This window comes from Pseudopipra pipra, chromosome 8, assembly GCF_036250125.1.
Source record: "Pseudopipra pipra isolate bDixPip1 chromosome 8, bDixPip1.hap1, whole genome shotgun sequence".
NCBI lineage: Eukaryota > Metazoa > Chordata > Aves > Passeriformes > Pipridae > Pseudopipra > Pseudopipra pipra.
The window spans coordinates 7,215,164-7,237,937 of NC_087556.1; the positions used below are offsets into that span (position 1 = coordinate 7,215,164).

At 44.4% G+C, this 22,774-nt stretch overlaps 2 protein-coding genes and 1 long non-coding RNA gene across 24 annotated transcripts in view; 2 read left to right on the forward strand and 1 right to left on the reverse strand.

The window, feature by feature from the left end:
• Positions 1–4,092, forward strand: part of ANK3 (ankyrin 3) — a 365,805-nt gene extending 361,713 nt beyond the window's left edge. For all 22 annotated transcript variants that reach the window (XM_064662384.1, XM_064662403.1, XM_064662386.1 and 19 more), the window contains one exon: positions 2,680–4,092. The gene's annotated coding sequence lies outside the window, so the exon portion shown is untranslated. The remainder of the gene's footprint in view (positions 1–2,679) is intronic.
• On the reverse strand, positions 1,369–2,684 carry LOC135417845 (uncharacterized). Its single transcript, XR_010432237.1, has 2 exons — positions 2,544–2,684; positions 1,369–2,424 (listed from the first exon to the last, which is right to left on the reverse strand). It is a non-coding gene; the product is annotated as an uncharacterized LOC135417845 (long non-coding RNA).
• A 7,934-nt stretch (positions 4,093–12,026) lies between the features above and the next one.
• Positions 12,027–22,774, forward strand: part of CCDC6 (coiled-coil domain containing 6) — a 51,144-nt gene continuing 40,396 nt past the window's right edge. The window contains exon 1 of the mRNA XM_064662422.1: positions 12,027–12,385. Coding sequence (XP_064518492.1) covers positions 12,077–12,385 — 309 coding nt within the window. The 5' untranslated portion in view covers positions 12,027–12,076. The remainder of the gene's footprint in view (positions 12,386–22,774) is intronic.

A 22,774-nucleotide genomic window follows, 5' to 3' on the forward strand; every position in this document is an offset into this window, starting at 1 on the left:
GTGTGATCTGAGGGCAGTTATGCAAGTCAAAGTCCTGTAAGTGAAGTGTCTCAATATTTGCCAACAAATAATCCCTACCAACTGTTTCTTGTGAATTTTATTGATCCAGCCTTAATGATTGTAGCAAACCAGCAGCTGATGGTATAAGGGCTTTCCAAGCTGAAACTAAATGCACAGGCTAAGACACCCTTGCCAGAGGTGACAGAGCACCCTGAAGCCAGAGGCTGCCTTGTCTCGATGACAAAGCTACAGTCACACAGAAACATGCCTGTAAATACAGGAGGAGCCTGTCTGTGTCTGTCAGTGCTGGTCAGTCAGTCATGGCTCCAGGTTTACCATGTTCATGTCTTTTTTTCTACTCAGCACTTCTCTTAGCTTTGTTGGGTTTCAGGAACTGGGCAGAGGAAGAGTTTATGAAGTGCAAGTCTATGTGTTATCCTTTTCTTGTACATCTGGTATAGGATTGACTGTAGGATTTAAGAACAGGATAAACAGGACCTGGAAAACATACCAGATAGTGATGTGGAGGAAAAGGACAGAAGCAGAGTCTCTCCTGAGTCACCAGTCCCTTCTGACTGCTGCAATGTAAGGTAGCCCCTAAAGCCACCTGTGTGTGTGAATAGTGCCATTTGAGATGAGCAGCTCTCAGTGTGTGGGATCTAGCTGAGGGATTTATGGGATCAAGCCCCAAGGAGCAAGCTTTGTGAGGTGACTGGCATGCTTTCAGCATCTGGTAAGCACCTACTGCAATCCACTTAGCACAACTGCTGAATTCCTGCTTTTATTGAGAGCCCTCCCATGTGTGCTAATAGAGTAATACAGCTTCACCTGCCTTGCTGCTCAAAATACTCATAAAATATTTAATGTTTGGAAAAGGGAGGTGATTCTTTTGAAACATCTTTCTCGTTCATGGAGTTTAGGGGTACAGGAGGAGAGCAAGACAAAGGGACGGCATTGCTTGTATGAAATTGTGTCCGCCGTTGGCTTCCATGTTGTTCCATGATCAATCTGCAGGGGCAGACCAGCAGAAATGTGTAAACTCAAAAGCACTGAAGGCAAGATGGGGCATTGAACCCCATAAGCAGTATAGCTAAATAGCCTGCCAGCATACAAGCTTAGTGCAGCACACACTGAGGATAAGGGAGAAGCATTTCATTTTGAAATGAAATGACATAAATAAGGCAGTCCTTGCCTAATGTATGAAACAGAGTCTGACCTTCAGGAAGCCAGACTGAGTTCCTCAGAACCGGATTTGCTCCCGTAACCGCTGATGCATTTCTCCTGTGATTTCCAGTAGGCAACTCTTCCGTGCTAGAGCCCCTACCAGAGAGTCTGCCTTAGATAATGAACCTTTGCTCAGGGGGGAACTTTGTCCTGTAAGATGAATCTCTGTACTCCAAACTTTGATATGATAAGCATGACCAAATGTGCGTTAAGTAATTGTGAGCCCAGTCAAGAGTCCATTGAAAACATTTTATTTGGATGCAGAAGTGGAAGTATTTGCACAGGCAGGGGATTCTAATAGAAAACCAGTTTGTTTTGTAATCACAAAAGGCAAAAAAAATCCTGTTGGGGAGGCAGAGGTGGTTCTTTTCCTTTGAGTGTTTGAAAAAAAAAGACAGTGTTATCTAGATTTTGCTGTGAAAATGTCTTTATCACCATTGCAAATAAAGCCATTGTGAAACATAGGCTAAAAGGAAAAGCCAAGAAGTCTTGCGTGCAATTCCTCAGGACAGCACTGTGTGAGCTGGCATGACTGCTGCAGTGGGAGCTTTTAGCAGCAGGACAGATTTATGACAACTGTAGATGTGGACAAGGACAGATTGCTTTAGCATAGAAGGAGAGCGTAGCGCTCCTGGGGAATGCGTGTGGACCTGTGACCTGATTAGTAAAGCGGCATGTCCGTGCCAGCCTGGATCCTGCAGGCACTGCGCAAGCCGCGCTCCCGAGCAGGCTGCCCTGTGCCCAGGTGCTGGGGAGCCGCAGGTCTCCCAGCTCCTGGTGTGTTTGTGTTTCTGCTTCCTGCCCTCCATGCTGCAAGTCATTGCTGTTGTACAACAGATGTAACAAACTCACTTTCCTCACGTGCATGGCTCTGGATGGGCGAGAGCAGGAGCTGGACCCCATCTCCTCGGAGCCAGGCGGGAGATGAATGGGGCTGCCCCTCTTCCTCGCTTTGTCCTTCACCATTCCTGAAGGCTGGACTTAGCAATCCTGGCTCTGCCAGTCATGTTCCCGAGAAACTGGCAGAGGTGGATGTGCAAGGAGAGCGGGTTCTCCATCACTGTTGGGGGTGCTTGCACACAATGAAGAAAAATGTGCTGTGGAAGCAGCAGCTCTCTTGTTCTGGAGACGATGCCGTTTCTTCCACAATAAAAGTACCTATTCCTTGTCATCATCGGATCTGACGGGCTGGTGCTGTGTCTGGGGTGATGAAATGCAGCGTGTTACAAAGGTACTTGTAAATCAGTTTACGAGCAGTGTGGACATCTGCAGCTGCATTTTCCCCTCATGCTGGGAGCTCAACTAATGTCATTACCTACCTGGAAAGTGTGTGATTTATCCTGCTGCAGAATTCCATCATGCCAATTGCAGCTTTTCTGTTTAGTCAGGGAAAAGCATGAAATTGATTCTAACGAGAGATTCTGAAATGATTTCTGCTCTCTTTTCTTTCCACAGGACTGTGTGCTTTTACTGCCAGTATTCTAGAGGGACAGTAATGGAAGAAAAATCAACAGGAATTAAACATTCACCTATAAAAGTGTGCGTGTGTTTGCTGCTTCCCCACATTAACCGCATGGTTTTTATGCAAAAAGAAAAAAAACAAACAAAAAAAAAAACCCAAACAAAAAAAAAATTAATTTAGCATGAGCCAATTTACAGAGCATGGAAATTCACGTTCATTCACAGGATTGGAGGGTGCGCAGTTACCAATGCAGTGTATATACAAGATGCCATGCTGTTAACAGCTTCTTTCAAGCAGTTTGATGTCATCTCAAAAGAAATAAATTCCTGTGGCCAGAGAGGATGTGCGAAGACAAAATTGTTAAACCATGGAAAGACACTAAAATTACTAAAATCCACAACAGCTCGCCTTATTTTTCTTGGACCCAAACTGTCAGGGTATAAAACACTATTTGTTTCTTTTTTAAACATCAATAGTTTTGCTGTAAATAAATAACACTGTATAAATTCTAACAAAATAGAATAAATGTTGATAAGGCACTGCCTTTTCGATCACAAACAGAATATTGCAAATGCATTGAGCAGGCTAGGTGTCTCAAATAGCTGCACCTACAGGGATATTCTGGGTGTATCTTCACAGATTCTTGTATATTAGCAATTATAATGTTTGTATATGCAAAAATGCTAGCTTGATTTTAAAAAAATCTTTAAAATCTGCTGCAAATTTAAATGATTCCCAAAATGAGGAATTCTGTAGTTCTGTGAAAATTTTTCTTCAGAGTACTAATATTTTGATGCATGTGTTTCACCTTATTTTGATTAAATCTTTTCCAGTTTTGCAAACACTATACCGCAACATGAAAAATAAGATTTTATCTGTAAACACAAAGCCCTTCATCTAATATTTGTTGCTGTTGCCAATTTTTCAATGAAATGACCTAAGACCCATAACATATACAGTAGTTGCATTATGGGGAGGGGGGTGCTATCTGTTCTCGCTTTATAATGGGGGTAATGCTTGCAGCTTTAGAAGTGGGTTGGTGCTCCAAGGAGCACAAGTTTGGGATATTTTTAAATGAACTGAAGAGAAATTATTAGCTAATAGACTGGCAGCACGCTGTAAAATTATTACTGTATTGTGTACTGGCTATAAGATGTAGAATCTTTCAGTAAGCCAATCATCTGTAATCATCCTAGCAGTGTAATATTAGGTTGTTAAGGCTGCTGTGTTTTAAAGGGCATTTTTATTTGGGTTTTGGTGAAATACTTTAATTTGTTGATTATATTCATATGGAAACAGCATTCATTGATAATAGCTCTAATTACATATGTATGAAAACAACAAACACTGGATGATCTAGTTGATTATTTAAGCATAAAATAAATTGTGTTAAAACTCTTGGATAATGTGTATTTGGCAGTGTTCTTGTACCCTACAGACGTGAGGCTTCATGGGGCCAGCTGTTAACCACCCCTGGCTCTCAGCTTCTTTTCCTCTCTGTTTCTTTTGTCTGCTCCACCTCCTTGTCTTCCAAGTGTGCCAGGCTTGGCAGGCTGTCCCCAGGTCAGGGGAACGGGAGAAAAACACAGCAGCCAGCAGCACATGCCCAGCAAAGTGCTGAACCCCCCTCCCTGGGATGGAAGAGAAAGGGGAAAGGGCCTATGCAAGCCTCTTCTCCAACACGTGTGAACTCTGGACCTCCTGGAATTTCTTTTGCCCCATTGAGAACCACTACCAAAGGCAGTTTTCTCCCCAGAGCATGTCAGTCAGACCAATAACCAACCCACTGCCCATGATGTCATTAAAGTGTACATCCCCTGTACACTTCCTGTGCATTATCAGTGATGGACCACTATATAAAAAAATGTGGCCAAAACAAAGGTCTGTAGGCAGCATCAGTACACTCACTGCTCTGGACTGCATGCTTCTCAAGTAAATACAGTTTATTACTCAGGAATCAGTTTTACCTGACTTTTAAGGCAACATGGAGGTGAGGTATTTCACCCCATCTTGGCACCTGAGGAAGCACCGATGCTACAGATCCACCTCAGTCTGCTTGTTATCTTCTGATCCCGCAGGAACCGGTCCTCACCTGGGGTCAGTCAGCAAAGCTCTCCTGGCTGTGGTGAGGAGCACTTGACTTCAGGAGAATGTAACAGGTTGGTTTGTCAGTGTTTCTGAGTTATTAGAGCCACCAGCTTTTGAAGCAGTGACAGTAAATGAAGTGGTTTCCAGCGTTTGAGCACCCAGTCTGTGTTGCAATGCGTGTTTTACCGAGGTCAAGATACTGCTGGTACAATGTTGATGGTTCAGGTCCTTACACCACGGTTTGGAGGACAAATGCCACTTTACACCATTGGAGAACAAACCCACCTTATTGCAGTTCACAGTCCAACAGCAGTCATCATCCTCCTGGAGACCTCACCATCCAGATGCCTCCCTCCCACTCGCGAGTATCCAGATCAGCTGAATGAAAAAGAATGTTTTCAGTAACTGCTGAGCAGATGTATGTATTTAATATTATATAGTGATTGTACAGCTGAAAGCAAAGGCTGTGGTGACAATCAGCAGGAAGGCGGGAGCAGCACTGTAGAAGAGCCTTACTTCATCTCTAGCAGCATCCAAAAGGCAGCGTTTCATTTGACTCATCTTTCTCCTCTGCCTGGTCCCCTTTTAGTGCCTGATGCTCATGCAGAAAAAAGCTGTGATGGTACCTGGAATGGCAGCTCTGGGAGTCAGAACTGCTCTTTATGGAGACAGAAAAGTGAGGTTGCCTGTGCACATAGCAGAGGTGTGTAGGTGAGTCTCGACAGGTCTCCTGCCGCTAGCAGTGATTTATGTGGCAGCTTCAAGCTCGGGGAGTTGGTCTTGACTGTGACAGCACATGTGAGGAGCTGCTGGCTCACCCTGGGGCTCCCAAGGGTGTTTTTGCAGCAAAGCCCAGTCATGGGGAGCACTTGGTGCTTGAACAGGCTGCATGACCACGGCAGATGCCTCTTGGGCCACTGAGGCGAGCTCTGTACATGCCCAGCAGGGCAGCCCCCACCACTGGCAGGTCCCAGACCCCAGCTCCTGCTGCACAGGCTGGCAATGTCACAGCCTGCTTCCCGTGAAGCTTTGATACGAAGAGACAACAAAGAATGGGAACTCTGTAGCTAAAGTTGCAGAGTTTAAAATTTCACATTAAATGCTGCACAAACAGGATTTTCTGAGTGTTGGTTTGTTTTGCACTGAGTGTATTGATTCCATCAGTAGCTCAGGATATTTGGGAAAAACAAGGTTGAAGCATAAATGGTCATTTGAGAAGAAAAACAGGAATCTCGCCAGAACTAGCAAACAGCACAGACAGCCCTGGAGCGAGTGAGGGCCCTACCTAAATGTGCACTTTTTTTTTTCATGTTTTCTCCAGTGAGAACATTCCCCTTAGAGGCAAAATTGTAAGTCATGGGACTCTGATTGCATCTATTAAAATAAACTCAACTGCTAAATACGGCGTTCTTTTCATCCTTTGATATTTGATTTAGCAGTGCCTAATAATGCTGCGGAGTATCCTACCATACTTTTCCCATTTCTGAGAGAATATCAATTACATTTTATTTGTGGCCAGTAATAGTTTTAATGTCAAAAATTCTAAGAGCTCCCGTAGTGCAGAGCTGACATTAGTGGAATAAACGGCAGTCGCTTGCAGGATTGCAGCACCCTGCTAATTAATGCTAATTTCCTGGGGGGTTGTTTAACACAGGCTTTGTCTGTACCACGCACTGTGCAGGAAATCAAGAACTGCTCTACCAGGGGCTGCTGCAGCCTGGCATGCCACACTCCCCAAAACCTCTCCATGCCCTGTAGGGAAGGAGTTTATAATTGAGGCTTCTTTGGGTAGGATCAAGTCAGTAAGATTTGATGAAACTCACTGAAGTCCATCAGTGGCAATTTTTATCAAATTTTTATGCAAACTCAGCACCAGCAGCTTGGCCTGGATGACAACATGTGTGGCTGCCCCAGCCCCCAGGAAGCTGTGCCAGCCCTCCTGCCCCTGCCAACTCTCTCCCAGGGAGAGGGAGCGAGCCAGAGGGCTGGGAGTTGCCCTGGCTGAGGCTGGTGCAGGGATGCTGGGCAGTGTATTGGCAAGGGGCTTGGTTTTTGTCCCAGCTGCTTGCATGATGTATGAAAAAGCTTCTGCTGACCCAATGCATCCTTGGCCTTGGGATCATGTGCAGGGATTGCCAAAGGACAGGAGGAAGGGGTGAATGCAAACAGAACCTCTGTTTTTGGGGAAGATCCTACCAAACTGGGGCTGGAGGAGGAGCTGCTCCTGGCTCAGCTCCCCTCTAAACCCCTGAGTGAGCAAGGGAGGGAAAACATGGTCATAGCGTGGAAGAAAATATTCTTGCTTGGTCGAAAGCACAGTGGTTTTCTGATAAAGATGTGGACCCTTTAGATCCAGCCTGCTACAAAATGCTTGACATAAAAAATTGTCCATAACTGGCAGAGGAAAAGGTTAGTGAAGGACAGAAAAATGAGCTGCTCAAGAAAAATCTATGTACATGCCACATTTTTCATAACTGCTGGTGCTAAAAACAGTATGCAAATTGTGCATGGCTTTATTTATTTGACTCTAAGTCCTGGAGGGAGGCGAAGATTTATTATAAAAGTTTTGTTGGTACTTTTCCCATCATGCTAATATTCAATTATTGAGAGCTATTTGGGCTATAAAACAGTAAAGTACAGCAATGCCCTGTTTACCAACATCCTGGGAAGGTTTCCGGAGGCTGGATATTGTTCTGGCACGGCCCAACAGAACCAAACTAGCATGAACTCTGAAAAAAATTTCCTGAGAAAACAAGAATATGAAAGCAAAGCCCCAGAGCTGAAGATGGTTGGCTACTGGTTGGATACCGCACGGCACATTTTCCTAGTCAGGTACTCTATCCTACAAAGAGACTTCTTTTCTAAAACAGATTCCTGATTAAATAATTGTTGATCAAAAAAAGAAAGCAGCATTACATTATTTTTATCTGAATTGCTTGTTAGAAAACATGTTTTAACTTGCATCAATAGATGCCTCAATCCACAATATTAATGATATGATTTTTTTTCTGCTCATACAAATATCTTTCAAATCAAGGTTTCTCCCCTTCTACAACCCTTCCATAATGGTAAAATCTCCATATATGCACTCCATTTCCCCCTTTAAATATTCCCTTGTATACAGGTCACATTCTTTTTAATGCTGCTTCAGTTTATTTTCCTAGCAGTATTTGTCATTAATTGCATTTTAATGCAACTTTGTCTTTCCTTTCTTCCCCTGCCCATTTCAGTCAGGTACTCTGAGTACTGTGCAGATTTTTTTTTTCCTGGGGTTAATTAGCTTCAGTTGGCCTTTTCCTCTTCAGTCTATAAATACTGAATATTTTAATAAAATTGTATTCTTATAGAAGGTCTTCCAGACGATTAATGGACCTCCGGAATTGTATTAAGGAATTAAATCTCTGAACATACCTGTTCTAACTCCTCACACCTAGAAATGTACTTTATACAATATTTTGACTACTGATTTCAGTTTATGAAACACTGTTTCTAATTGCCCATTACCTCTTATAATGATAGTTTGGATGAATAAATCTCTGCCTTTTTATTTCTTCTTCTTGATATGATTGTCTGCTCTGCTACTGTAACGATGCTGGTGACATTTTCAGATTCTTTATTTCAACCAAGCCTTACCCTCCTATAGTTTTGCATTTGCTTTTTGTACAATAAAAAGATATTGATGCAAGGAGGGTGGGGATCTCGTCCTGCAGGTGCTGTGGTGGTGACAGCATGGTTGTTGTGGCTTTTCACAGAATCACAAAATGGCTTGGGTTGGAAGGGACCTTTAAAGGTCATCTAGTCCAACCCCCCACAGCAGTGTCTGAGCTGCCCTGTCTGTGGGCCAGCCTCTGCTGTGCACCCTGTCTTTAAAAGGGGGTTTTGCTAATTGTGCTTATACCACATAGTTATCCTTTTTAATTGCTTTGGTAAACATCTTACAGATGTGAAAAACATGTGATTTTTATTTTTTTGGGGGGGTGGGGGGTGCTAATTAGGAGAAAATTTTCTCTCCCTGTTTAATCTATTAATTTGGAATAGTTGGCTGTAATTGTAATTAAATATACTAGTGCTATTTTTTAAATGACTGAAATGCTGTTATGACAAGAATGATGCCATCTCAGATCTAAACATCCAGGGCCTTGAGTTTTCCTCCCACTCTTCCACTGACTCAGTGTTTGTCATTGGGCAAGTACTTCAGCTTGCTGCCTCCCTTTCTTGCCTTCCAGGGCTATTGTGCGAATTAATTAGATAATGTTTCAGCATGGCTTTGAACTAGAGAGAGCTACAGGACTGCCAAGTTATAATTTACTGTTATGAAAGTCAGCATGCTGGCTGGGAGCAGGACCTCTGATGCCAGCCTAGCAGAGAGGGACAGCGAGGCAGCCTGAGGAAAGCTCCCCTCTTGCCGTAAGATCCCTTGTCTCTATACCACTCTCTGCACCACTCTAGAAAAAGCTCTGCTGAAGGCAGCACCAGCCTGGTGTGATCCCAGGGACGTAGCCCTTGGCAGAGCCAATCTGGCCTGGTTGCTGGATTGAGGATGTTTCCTGCACCTCCCCTTCTGTTTTCAGGCTAATTTTGGTGTCTGAAGGAGCAGCGGACACATCCTCTGTAAAATTATAGTGCTCCAAATCAGCAAAGCACTTAAGATTAACATTGATAGGTCTGAAGAGTGGCTTAAGGTTAAGCACGCCGTGGGGCTTGCTGGGTAAGATTAGCCCGGAGCAGATGCGCGTTCTGCTGATGCAGGTTTTCAAAATATTTAGGTCTTGATTCAGCAAGACGCTCAAACGTGAGCAGTCCTGCTGAAAGCAATGGAAATAACTGGCTGATCAAAGCTGGGCAGATGGATGGAGAAAGAACATTAAGTTACAAACCTGCTTGTTTAGAAATGAGTTTGCTTCAAGGAGCACGTGTGCGTGCAGACCGAGACAACAGAGCAAACTGGCTTTCCTGCTGTCGCCCTTGCTGTGAGGGCTGTATGTGAAACACTTCCTCATGACCCCGTGGTGTTCAGCCAGCTTCCCAGATACCAGCAGACCTATTTAAAAGCAATTTGGTTGAATTGTAACAACCTGTCCAAAACAGCACTTGCTATCAGTTGAATCCTATTTTAATCCCTCAGGCTTTTTATCCCACAGCCTGTGCTGGTGGAGAGACTCAGGCTGGGCACTGCTGCAGGGCAGAGGAGCTGGCAGCTGCCCTGGGCAGTTGGGCTTGTCTGACCCTGTAGACCCAGGGGTCACCAGGGATTGCTGCAGGGGCATTTTAGGACAGCACTGAAGAGGTCTCATGAGGCCTCATGGACATCGTCTAGCTGATCTGTGGAGACCTGTGCATCTACAGCAGTACCTCTTGGTGCCAATGCTCTTATGTTTTGGGAGGAATCCCACCTGAATGAAGCCCAGAGATGAGAGATCCAGCCAGGGGGCAGCAGCTGCCAGGGTGGTGCCAAGGGTTGCTTGGTGCTGATGGTTTTATTACATTTAAACGGCATCACCAGGCTCAGTATGGAGGTAATGGGATGCAGGAATGTGGCTCAGTTTCCACAGGGCCGGGTAGGTGATGCAGGACCTTTTCTAGCCTGAAAAGCCCTGAGCTGATACCTCCTGATGGGGCTGAGGCAGAGCTGTGGGCCTTTGCTGGTGCTGGATGGGGACCTCCACTTGTCCCCTCTCCATTCTGAGCTCTGTTTGCACAGCAGCATCAGGGCCAGGGTCAGACATATGGACAGGCATCACAAACAACAGTTCCCACCACTGAGAACTAGGAACAGCCTTTCTACTGCTTTTCTTGTGATTAAGAGACCAAAAATAAAATGACCTGCACTTATATTCCCAGGCAGGCGAAAAGAATAATTACTTTACTGAGATGGAATTCCTTCATATATTACAGCCATTAAAAAGAGTAAAATTTGAAATTTACTGTGGCATGGAACAAAAAGGTAGTGCAGTTAGAGATAATGAAATCCTTACTCGCCATTATCGAAAAAATTACTGTTGTTAAAAGACCCCTTCATAAATAATTGAGAAACCAATTATACAGTCTTGGTGCCTAATTTATCCAGGAGCAATACGGACCGTGTTGTGCCACAGAATGTGTGGCACGTATTCCCCGTTATAGCTCGCTGCTGCTCTGCAAAGAAATAGTGGGAAAAAAGAAAAGAAACTAATGCACATACTAATCAGGAAATACATTATCAGTAATGAGAGATGGGTGCCGATGTGTCTTAATTTACGGCGTTTTTGCTGGTGTATGGAGGCCTGAATTAACGTGCCGGTTGGTCTGTGTGCGGTGAGGGGAGCGGGGCTGGATGGACTGGGAGTCCCGGGCCCTTGTGCCCGTGGTGCCCACCCGGGGGGCTCTGACCCGCCCCGGGGAAGGGGCCTGGGCCGGGGGTACGTCCTCGGGCAGCGCAGTGTGCGCCCACACGCCGCTTTTGTAGACATAGTCTTTAAAAACCCCCAATCATTTGGGCTGTTTCAGTCGTGTGTACAGAACCCCCGGGCTCCCCCGCAGCGCTGCCGGGGAGCTACGAGCCCGTAGCTTCCCCTCACGGGTCGCGGCTCGTTCTGCGATACACTGAGGTGGAAACCGCAGGGACTGAGGGCGGGCTGTGCCCCGCGAGTGCCTCGGGGTCTGACAGAGCCCCGGGTGCGGTGTGCGACAGAGACTCCCGCGCGCACCCCGACCCTGGGTTCGGTGTGTAATGGAGCCGCCCGGGTTCGGTGTGTGACAGACTCCCCCCCGGCCACATCCCATTCCCGGGTTCGGTGTGTGACAGACTCCCCCCCGGCCACATCCCATTCCCGGGTTCGGTGTGTAGCCGAGTCCCTCGGGCACATCCCATTCCCGGGTTCGGTGTGTAACCGAGTCCCTCGGGCACATCCCATTCCCGGGTTCGGTGTGTAACCGAGTCCCTCGGGCACATCCCATTCCCGAGTTCGGTGTGTAACCGAGTCCCTCGGGCACATCCCATTCCCGAGTTCGGTGTGTAGCCGAGTCCCCGGGGCACATCCCATTCCCGGGTTCGGTGTGTAGCCGAGTCCCTCGGGCACATCCCATTCCCGGGTTCGGTGTGTAGCCGAGTCCCTCGGGCACATCCCATTCCCGGGTTCGGTGTGTAGCCGAGTCCCTCGGGCACATCCCGGGCCCGGTGTGTGCCAGAGCCCCCGGCGGTGCCGGCGCGGGCCGCCAGGCGGCGCTGTGGGCGGGGGGCGGGCGCGCGGCCCGTCTCGGCGCCGGCGCGGGGCGGGCACCGCCCCCTGCTCGGGCGGCGGCGGCGGCGGCGCGCGCGGGGCGATGGCGGACAGCGCCAGCGAGAGCGACACCGACGGCGGCGGCGGCAGCGGCGGCCCCGCGGGGCCGCTGTCCGGGGGCGGCCCGGGAGCGGGGCCCGGCTGCGGGGCGCCGGGCGGCGGCGGCTCCTCGGGGGGCGGCAAGGCGGGCGGGATCGTGATCTCGCCGTTCCGGCTGGAGGAGCTGACGAACCGCCTGGCCTCGCTGCAGCAGGAGAACAAGGTGCTGAAGATCGAGCTGGAGACCTACAAGCTCAAGTGCAAAGCGCTGCAGGAGGAGAACCGCGACCTGCGCAAGGCCAGCGTCACCATCGTGAGTGCGGGCGGCGCCGCGCCGGGCCCGGCGGGCGGGGAGCGGGGGTGTCCCCGCCGCGGGGTGTCCGCGCAGGGCGGGCCCGGCCCCGGCCGCGGCCTCCCCGCCGCTCCCCCCGGCTCCGCGGGGCGAGGCACCGCGGGCGGGCCCGGCTGTCACCTCACCCGGCCAGGGGCACACACAGGCACGCACACACACAGGTGGGGTCACCCCGCTGGGAGGACCGGGAGCAGCCGAGGCGGTGCCCCCCGAGGACCCGCGTGGCCGCCCGGCTCCCCGCGGGGACGCGGCCCCGCCGGCCCGGCCCAGGCTCCGAGCGGCCGCGGCTCGGGGAGGGGCCGGACAGGGCAAGGGCGATGCTGTGTGTTCCCCCGAAGTTTCTGAAAGTAGAGATTTCCTCGGAGTTTTAAGTAATCTGCGGAGATTACGGATTATCTCTCCCCAGCCGTCACCTCTCTGGCCACTGTGCAGAAGCGGTGAGCTTCGTCTCGGTCGTGAGGAAGTGTTCGATTTGTTTGTAGTGTTTTGTTAGCTGTGGCATTGCTAGAGGTTATTTGAAAACTCGTTTAAAATAAGCCCCTTGAAAATAACGCGAGTAGCACACACAGCACTCTGTCCCGGCAAGAGCTCAGCTCCTGGTTTATGAGCACTGAGAGGATAACTTGGAGTTTAACACCATTTTATGCGGTGCTGTTAGGCATCAGTCCTCAGTACAGTGCATGTGAAAATACTGCGAAAATGACTTGTTTTCTTCTGTATGAGTCGGGAGTTAGGAGTTCAGGTGAGGGGGATTTTTGCAGATTCAATGGTTGGAGTGATTGTTCAGGTGTTGTAAGGGTTTGCATGGCCTTCATGCAAAGCAGGTAGCTTGCTAAAGACCAGTTAAAGGTAACCTTTATACTCGTATACACTGTCCTGTGCATCCTTACCAGTGCAGGTAGAGATGCCTTGAGAGAGATGGATCCCACCTGCGTGTGCTCACTCTCGTCTCATCTGATTTTTCACAGGGGGTACTTTGTTTGGAGCACAGTATCTGTTTGATTGATAATCAATTTTTCCAATGTCGATATACCTAGCAAAGAAATGGAGCTTGCCTAGGCAAACCTCTCATCTGCTCCCAGTAGTAAGCATTCAGTGTCTAGCAGGATGTGGGCCGGAAGAGTGCATGAAATACAATACATAAGTAATTTATTCAAGGATGACAAATATAGTGGTAGTCGGGGAAATGTGTGCTTTGTTAATACTTTACGAGAAAAGAACGTGTCTTAATTAGGTAGTAGCGGAGTGCCTTCTAATGTTGAAAGGGGCTAAGGCATCTTGTCAGTCAGACATTTTCTCTCTGCCTGTTAGAAAGGCACAGCATCTTTCTGAACCCCTGGTAGGTGTATTGTTTGTAAACAACTTGGAAAAAATGCTTGCGTGCACTGAAATTCTTTAGGCACTGTCCTAAGGACTTGTCATCTCCTATTTTCATCAGCTTTTAATTTACAAAAAGCAAGTATTTTTCTTAAATCTGAAACTCAGTCTGTATTTTTGGCATCTTGGATAAAGAGAGAAAAGGTGTTAGACTTTTGTAGCAACCTGTAGGCTGTCTGGAAAACCGACATCTTTAGCTGACGCTCTGGCTTTGGTATGCTAAACTGTGTGCACAACTGAGCAAACCACTTCTAATTCAGCAAGCGGCAAAATAATGAATGCAAAACATAACTTTTTTTCAGGCCACCGAGACCTTGTGCTGTGGTTTACACAGTCTATAATGTAAACACATTTGCAGTCAGAATGCTTTGTTGTGTGGCTCTAGTATGCAAGTGACTGGAGATGAACTTTATTGGAATGTTGAAGTAAGTGCCATTTGCCTGTAAATGAGTAGAAAATTTTCTGATTTTCTCCACTGTGATTCTAAACCTTCATCAATTTGCTCCTCCGCCCGCCAGCTCCAGCTCTGTGCAGCGTTGCTGTGCTGACAGACGGGCGCTGTGTACGTTTCCTGTTGTGGGCACTGCAATGACACAAATCAGCTTTGATTTTTATCAAGCGATGAGGACGAGCTGTGAAGCGCAAATAAAACTGACAGGTAGCCAAAATAGCAGGTGAATGACTAAACCTGTGTGCTGTAGGTGAAGGTGACTCCTCGAGCCATACGGCTCTTCATCTGCAAGCCTTTCACTGATCCTGTTGTTTGAGCTTCACTGTGCAAAGCCAGGGAAACTCTTCACTTTCCATAGCTCCCTCCACTGCCTGTAATGATTTTGAATATTTTCCCGTTAAGGTTTGCCACTTAGAAGGTGGTGATCTTCCTCCTTCATCTTATGTCCATGCTGGTGTAAGTGTCAATGTGACATCTCTTTGGTTTGCAGTATTGTTGGTGGCAGCGTGGATGCATACAATTCAGGAATTGCCTAAATTGCTTGCCACATAGGATCCTATTAGTTCTGTTCTGCAGTTAACCCGTGCCATAGGGTTGAAAATAAGTGTTAATTAAGCGTAGGAGACCTATGTTAAGTAGGTGCACTTGGAAAGCTGGCTGAGAAAAAGTGTTAGCTTGGCAGGCTTGTATATTCACTAACTTGGTATGAACTCTCATCTAGAACACGTAAAAACAGGTGCTGCTTTCATGCTGAAATTAGTAAAACCCAGCTTGGACTAAGTGTACGTCCAAAAAGACGTGCAAACCGTACTTCTTCCAATAGCCTGAAGTGCAAATGAAATTATGCTGCTGTTCATGTGCAAGACTGAAATTGGGTAAATATATGTGATAACTTTATCTTACCTGCTATTATTGGTAACAAACTGGGAGGGAGGGAGCAAAGCAAGGAGAAAGCTGGGGATATTTGAAGTGTTCTCTGGCAGTGCAAGAGCATTACGTCAGAAGATGCAAAGTTTCGGGTCAGATATTGAAAAGAAATTACTAAGATCACTTGAGCCATTTGCAGGGAGTTCATTTATGTGTCTTTAGCAATCTTCATTGTATGATCTCATAGTGTATTTCTGCAAGGTCTTTTTTAGGAAATGAAGCGGCTGGTGCCTAGGTTGGGAAAAAAACAGATGCCTGAAGATCTGAGATGCTGTGTATTTCAGATGTGAAGTAGTGAGTTTTGGTTATAGCTGCACTATCAGAAGTGGATTTCCTGTGTGAACTTCCTTAAATTTTTTAGTGAAAAAGGTCTGCTGAGGAGGTGTCATATTTAATGGACCAAGCCTGGGACAGCACAACTTCTCGAGTTAAATAACAGTACCTTCAAAACTGGGTGGTGGAGTAACTGCTTTTCAAAAGATTGAATTGTTGCATGTGACAAAAGCTGACATGCTTCAGTTAGGTGTAGGTATGTCTTGGTCAGGAGGTTTCTTCTGAAGTTGATAGAACTTGGATTTGTAACTTCTTTTTTTTTTTTACTCTTCAGTGTTAAATTTAACCAAGTTGTCCTATTTCATTGAACGCCATGTAACACTTAGCTGATACTGGATGCATTTTGGTTTTCTTTGTTATTGTTTTGAAATGACAGGCCTCATGCAAATGCAGTGCTTTTAATAACAAAAAGAGTTTTAATCCCTGATTGCTACATGCTTACCCTAGGATGTAAGTTTCAGTAGTTTAGCTTGTGTAAGTTGGCCTACTGTAGTCAGACATCTTCTGTGGAGTTAGGAAATTAAAATATAATAAGCCTTATTCTGTTACTTAGTTTTTCAACTGAGATGAAGATAGTGTATTTCAGACCTATTAATTTAAAAATGTTCCTGCTCCAAAACACTTGATGTAGCAGTTTTAATGCAGTGTAACATTTTACAAGAACATATCTTTTTAATTTTACCCCATTTGGCTTTGTAGGGAAGGGAATTATCCTAGAAATCCCAATTTGTGGTGCTGTGTGGATCCCCACCAGCATCATCAATCCAAATGAGACAGGGTGATCTGAAATACTAATGGCATATGCTGGCTTTTGTGAGCTTGCCATGAGTTATCACTGTCCGGTAGCGACTGCTGCACTTGCTGGCAACGAGCACTGGAACAGGGGACTGCCGTGGGTTGTGAGTGGCAGTATTTCACTGTGAGACCTCTGCTACCCTTGTTTCTGTAGCTAAACCTGCACCTCTGCACCTTGGCTCTCAGCCTAACTTTTCTTGTTCCCTGAGCTCTAGCAGAGGACAGTTGCATTTCTTGGCTTCTCAGTCTGTTCTGCATTTCTGCAGAGCAGTGTGAACAACCTCCCACCTGTTGGGAGGAACAATAGAAGAAAAAGCCTTACTCAGCTTCTATTTCCTCACCCCCTACTTAAATCCTGAAGAAAGTTGGTGCTTTCAATAACAACCATCTCCTGAAAGCAAACAGGCTTTCTGGGACCTGCAGATCGGAAAAATCCTGTGTGGTATTGTAGACTTGTTACAATTTTTTGCAATAACAACCGGATTTAGATGCTGGGAATCAATATGATTTTAGCATTTTGTTCTCAATGAAGTGTGCAGAGGGATTTCTGTGTGTGTATGCATGAGATTTGCTGTTGTGGGTCTTTGTGGAAAATGTCAGGATAGATAGTTTGGGGAAGTGAATGGGTATGCTGTATTGTCAGAAATCTCCTGCAAAAGTGCCTTTTTTTTTGCATCAGAATTTCAAAGCAGAACACCTGTTTCAGTACAGAATATGTCTATTAATAGTAGAAGAAAGGGCAGGATAGGCTATCTGAATTGAAGTACAAACCTTTAAAAAGGTGCTCACTAAGGGCATGGGGATTACTGAAAAGATATCAGTTAGGAGCAGATAAAGGTAAAAAGCGAACCAAGAAAGCAGGAAGATTAATATTTTTAAAAGTGTATCTGTGAATCTGCTATTTACTCTTTATTTTAAAGTAGGTCTTGCTTGTGTGAAAGATACTTGCAGTTCTCTGATGTCTTGTGTAGGTGTAAGAAACCTACTTGGGGCTTTTGTATCAAGCTGCAGCATTTGTAACTCCAGCTTGTAGCTGGACTAAACTAAAAGTCTAACTCAGAAATAACTTATTTTAGAAATGCTTTGCTCTCCTGCATTTTAGAGCAAAGAACATTGTTGCTAAGATGAGCAAATTCATGCACCGTGAAAGTCCATCTGCAATTTTTCGGGCACCTTTTTCTAAGAGCAGGCACGTAGGAAATGACTGTCCTGTATTTCAGTTTTACATTTACCTCAGATTCTTAAGAAGTTTTTATTAAACTTTTACAAAATGCCTGTAAAGGAAAAAGGAAGCTTAGTAGCACCCTTCAGTGTTAGCTCTCCTGGCCTGTAGGTGCTGCACGGCTGGTGAGCTCCTGGTAAAAGGTGTGGTATCATCTGCCTCCCTTTGGTAGGTACACACGGCCACTGGCATATCAAGTCCCTGTGGTGTTAACAGCACTATGTGTGTGTTGCAGGCTTTCTTCAATGCTGGTTAAAAAAACAAACAAAAAACACAGAAAAAGTGAATGTTTCTGAACTTTACTCCAGTAGTTAATTGACAAGAACACTTGTACTTTCAGGGAGTTTGAGGCTTCAGAGGTTTACTTAATCATCTGCTTTGATTTGTGTCACATCTTCATGTTTTTCTGAGTTGTTCCTGAATTGAACCTCATAGCTAACCTTGAAATGTGTCTTTGGGAATGGTATCCAGTAAGTATCACGGAGGTGAAGAACCACTGTGCTTGGAAAAGCTTTGGTGTCCTGCCTCCTGTTCTTCCCATCAGCTTCATCAAGGCTGAGCTGTTGGTTCCATCTGTGCTTTTTAGTGAGGTTAATGAGTCTTCTGGATCCTCTGCTTTCTCCTCATGAAGGCTGTATGGGCATCTTTTAGTTTATTTTGATAAACTAAACTAGGCTCTCAGGCTCTGAGATGCTGGAAATGTAATGTGCTGGATTACTGTGATGGACTGGTCTGGTCTAAACACTGTTTCATGCTTCAAATTTGCACAGATATTTCTGATAGCTTAATTTGGAACTTTTTTTCTTTCATCCAGTACTGTCAGTTATCTTCAGTGAGTTTACTATTGTGTGCTCTGGCTAATTTGGCAGAAATACAGTAGCACACCTGTGCCTCTTTCAGGTCTGATTTGTACTACTAGGTTGTCCAGTAGCACTTGATTTGGTGCTAATAATTGTGCAGGGGATATTTTGAACAAAGTCCTGCTTAGCACATGTTGGTGAAGTGAAATTTCCCATTGATGAGTATTTTTGAGGTCAGTAAGTCACTTTGGAAATCCTGATGTATACTTTAATTATTTTATAACCATTTTTAAATAACGTTTGGTGCGTATTATTAAATCAAAAAGTCATATGGGTGCCTTATGCACATCCCACACTTTGTGGTTATCTTTATTACAAATAGTCCTTGGCTGAAAGATGAATATTTGCTTATCTGCCACAACTTTTTCTCTATAAAACCAGGCTGAATGACCTGTTTTATGTTTCTGTCCTTTATACAGTAAATTAGTTTGTTTGCAGTATTGCCCTTGGATTGATACCAAACTATGATAACCACCCATGTCTTGCTTGCCGTTAAATATTATACAACAGCTCTACTTTTTTTATCAGTTACTTTATTGATGTTCCTGTATTTAATAATAGTGGAATGTCTTCAGTCAGTAGGAATACTCAAATATTGCTCTGAATTACTTTGGGGATGGAAGTGAAATAAGAATTGAGGTTGTAGAGCACATTTGGGAATTTTTAATAATGCAGAGTTCTTGGTGTTTCTGTGGGCTTGCTGTTCTGCATAGAAAGTAATTTTGCTTTTCTCTTAAGTGAACTTTCTCATTGAGGTTCTGTCTTGAATTCTGTCGGAACTGTTTTGTAGTCAACTTTTATTTTAAGAATGCTTTTTATTGGTGGGTTTGAACATTTACTGAGACTAATGGCATTCTTTTTTAGTCTATCTCCAGTGACTTAAAAGTGTTTTGAAGGAGAGAGTTGTTTTAGTTTTTACTGCACTGTACACCTAACAACAGGTTTACTTTCATTGAAGGGAAAAAATATTAATCTGTACTCTTGCTATGTATCTGCCAGACATTTTTAACATTCTTTTTAAACACTTGCCCAAATGACTGTTCCCAGTACCAACAGTTTTGCATCATTCTCATCTCTTGGTTTAAGTCGTAGAGTAAAACATTAGATTTTTTAGAGATTCTAGTGCTGTTGCTAATTCCATTATTGGGAAACTAATATAGACAAGATTTAGAATAATTTTCAAATCCTGGAAGTTATGTACTTCGCTTTAGTTGTGGTTTTGACTTCAATGGAGTTTGAATTTTAATGCTGATTTCAAAGCATGAAGAAAAATTGTTTTACTTTTGGAAACTGTTTATTTTCCAGAGTAATTGTGTGATCATCTGTGGTTTTCTTGCACTTGTTAATTTTGTTTACTAATTTCCTCCTCCTGCTGATACTGACTTTAGTTAATATTGAAGCTGTTATTTTCCAAGTTCTTAGTTTCAAGCGCCGGTATACACAGGGTGTATTTTCAGCTATAGACTGATGTGCTAAAGCTCCTTGTAGTAATTGAGCAAATAATACTGATTGCTGCGGTGAGCAAGCTTGTGCATCTGCTGGAGACTTCAGCCAAAGATTTTGGTTTCACACTGCACCTCGTAAGGTGTGCTTGGGTAAGATTCCAGGTGGGGACTGGAAAAATAGGAAGCCATTGAAATGGTGACTCTACAGCAGCAGCAGATGAGACTGATCAGGTACCTGGACTTACACGGTGCTGCAGGAGAATGGAATGCAGACCTTGAAATGTGATTGAAATGAAGAAACAAGACAGTGCTCTCCTTCACAGAGTTGAAAATTGTCAGCACTAGACATCTGATGTGTTTCAGCATAGCCTGGTAAAAACAGTGAGAGAAACAGTTGCTTTGCTTTGCTGCTCTTTTTTGGGCCATGGGGTAGGAGGAAGTTGCTGAATTTAGCAGGATAACAAGAGGTGGGTCTTTTATGTCTTAAAGAAAAAAAAAACAAACGAGAACCACAAAATAAAGGAGAATAGGGACAAAATGTACAAATTGAATTATGCAAAGGATTTGGGGTCTAAACAGAATAAATGGAAAAGAGACAAAAATATGCTCTAGAAGAGAGGCAAAAAATACAGTATAAAGCAAGCTCCCGTGGATCTATAACAGAAGACATTCCTGTGATGTCTTGCTTCCAGTGCAGCATCTCGGGGATGTGCAGAAGGGAACATCTCAAGTTCCTCTTCTTCAGTCAAGTCCTTCTGTCTGACTGAAGAGGCATCTTAGCTTTAATTAGGTGAACTGTTATTGTCCCATTTCAATGTACGAGATGGAGAACAAAGTAAAAACAAAGGCAAGATGTTTGAGGTGAAGTATTGCACAGGAAAATGCAAAGCACAAATTACAGATGTGCAGGTTTCACATCTCTCTGTGGGGTGCAAGGGTTACTTGATAAAAGCTGAAGCAAAGCAATTTTGAATCCTGACACTTGAGTTGTAATTATTTCAACTTTTCAGTTAAAATACAGGCATTGTCGGCTAATTATTGCCTATGGGGACTATCCTTTCAGCTCCTGAGAGGCCTCTATCCCTTCATGTATTCCTTTGCAGCAATTTTTTTTCCTGGAAAAGAAAGTATTCCCTAGCTCATTGACTGATACTCTAACTGATGGAGAAAGTCTTCAGATAAGGCCTTTTCTTTCTCTCTTAACTCTGGATTTGACTTTGTTTGAAATTTCATTTTCTGCATGTTGATATTACACACAATCTGGTTTCAGTCTGGGGTGGGCTTAGTGAGGTAGATGGGCAACTCTTCGTCCCTGCTGTAGATTGAGATGGCCTAGCAGTGTTTCAGCTGCCTGTAAAACTTTCTTTAAAGTGCCTAAAAATGTGGTATTTCAGCTTATTACTGTAAAGCTAAGACCTTTTTAGTTCCTTTGTCATTGGTGGTGCTAATCATATTTAAAACTCCTACCACATATGGAAGTAATTCCCACAATGATAACTGGTCCTCAGTGAAAGTATAAAAGTTTCTAACAAGTCGGACATGATAAAACCCAGCAGTGTTTAGTGGGCCATAGTGTGTAGTTACGCTTCTTTCTGTGCCTTACAGTTTAATTTCTACTTTCAACAGAGGTGGTGGGATTTCCACTTTGTTTCACTTCACTTTCGAATAAACAGCAAAAGCTACTATTATGAATTTTGCAAAATGTAGGGTTTTAATCACCACTTTCACAAGAGCTTTAAAGAATATGTGTTTTCCCCACATGTGTTGAAAAGAAATTTTGTCCTGGCTGATGTTGGCAGGAATTGATTCATTTGGCAAAAACCCTGTCCTGACAGGCCCTGAAATTCTGGTTAGACCAAGAGGAAGGACACCTCTAAAGTCCTTTTCAGTGAGTAAATTTAAACTGAGATGTAGATCTGCAAAAAATGCCTTTTCTCTGAATATTGAGACGTGTGACTGGAAGGTCCTTGCTCTGTGGGTGGAAAGGTGGGTGGGCATTTCCTAAAAATTTCTCCACTTTTTCAGTCCTCTTTGAGGTGAATATTCAAGGATGATTGTATTCTCTCCACATCCTGCAAACCTCTGTTTGTAGGGGTCAGAGATAGAGAATACAAAGCAAAGGTTGTGTATTTTCATACGCTAAATTGATAGACTTGTTTCTTGTCTTGAAAGCCTGTAAGGAGATTGCTCTTTGGAATATTGTGGTATGTACTGTAAGATGTCCAAACTATAGAGAAGGAAAAACAAAATATTACTCTGCTCACTGACTCCTGGGAGGGGTAAGAAGAAACATTTGTTTGCTCTTATGGAGTTCAAGCTGATGTGTTGTAACAGTGGGATGGACAGTGTTGTGTTCATTTTGTGAATGTGTTGGTTTGGTTTAGGACAAGGTATGATTATAATTAGTAACAACTATCATCTCCAGCACTTGTGGATCACTATGGAAGTGTTTCTCTGGAAATTCAATGTGCGTAAGATGAAATTGGGGGAGATTTAAAGCCTCTTAAGAGGATATTTATATTGAGTGACTATGGGCAACTAGCTAGTGGGAAAAACTTTGCCATCCCTCCCTAATGATTACCTAAGTTGTATTTAAATTAGCCATATAAAACAAACAAACAAAAGCAACAACAACCCCATTTGCTGCCCTTCCCACCCCCACCCTCCAAAAAAAAAAAAAAACAACAAAAAAAAGGCTTAAAGGAAGTGAATCAAGAAATTACATGGTGAACATCTAGAGTTTGGAAACCCCATAACTGTTTTGATCTGGTAGTCCTTGCCCCTGGTTTTAATAACTTTAAAGGAGGGCGGGTTGATTGACGCAGATACACCAGATACACGCCTGAAAGAAGGATCTACGAGTGCTGAAGGCCACTTTGGTCTAGAAGAGAAGGCTGTTTGTGCTCAGGACCCAGTCTAGAAGTGAGGAACCTTGCAGTT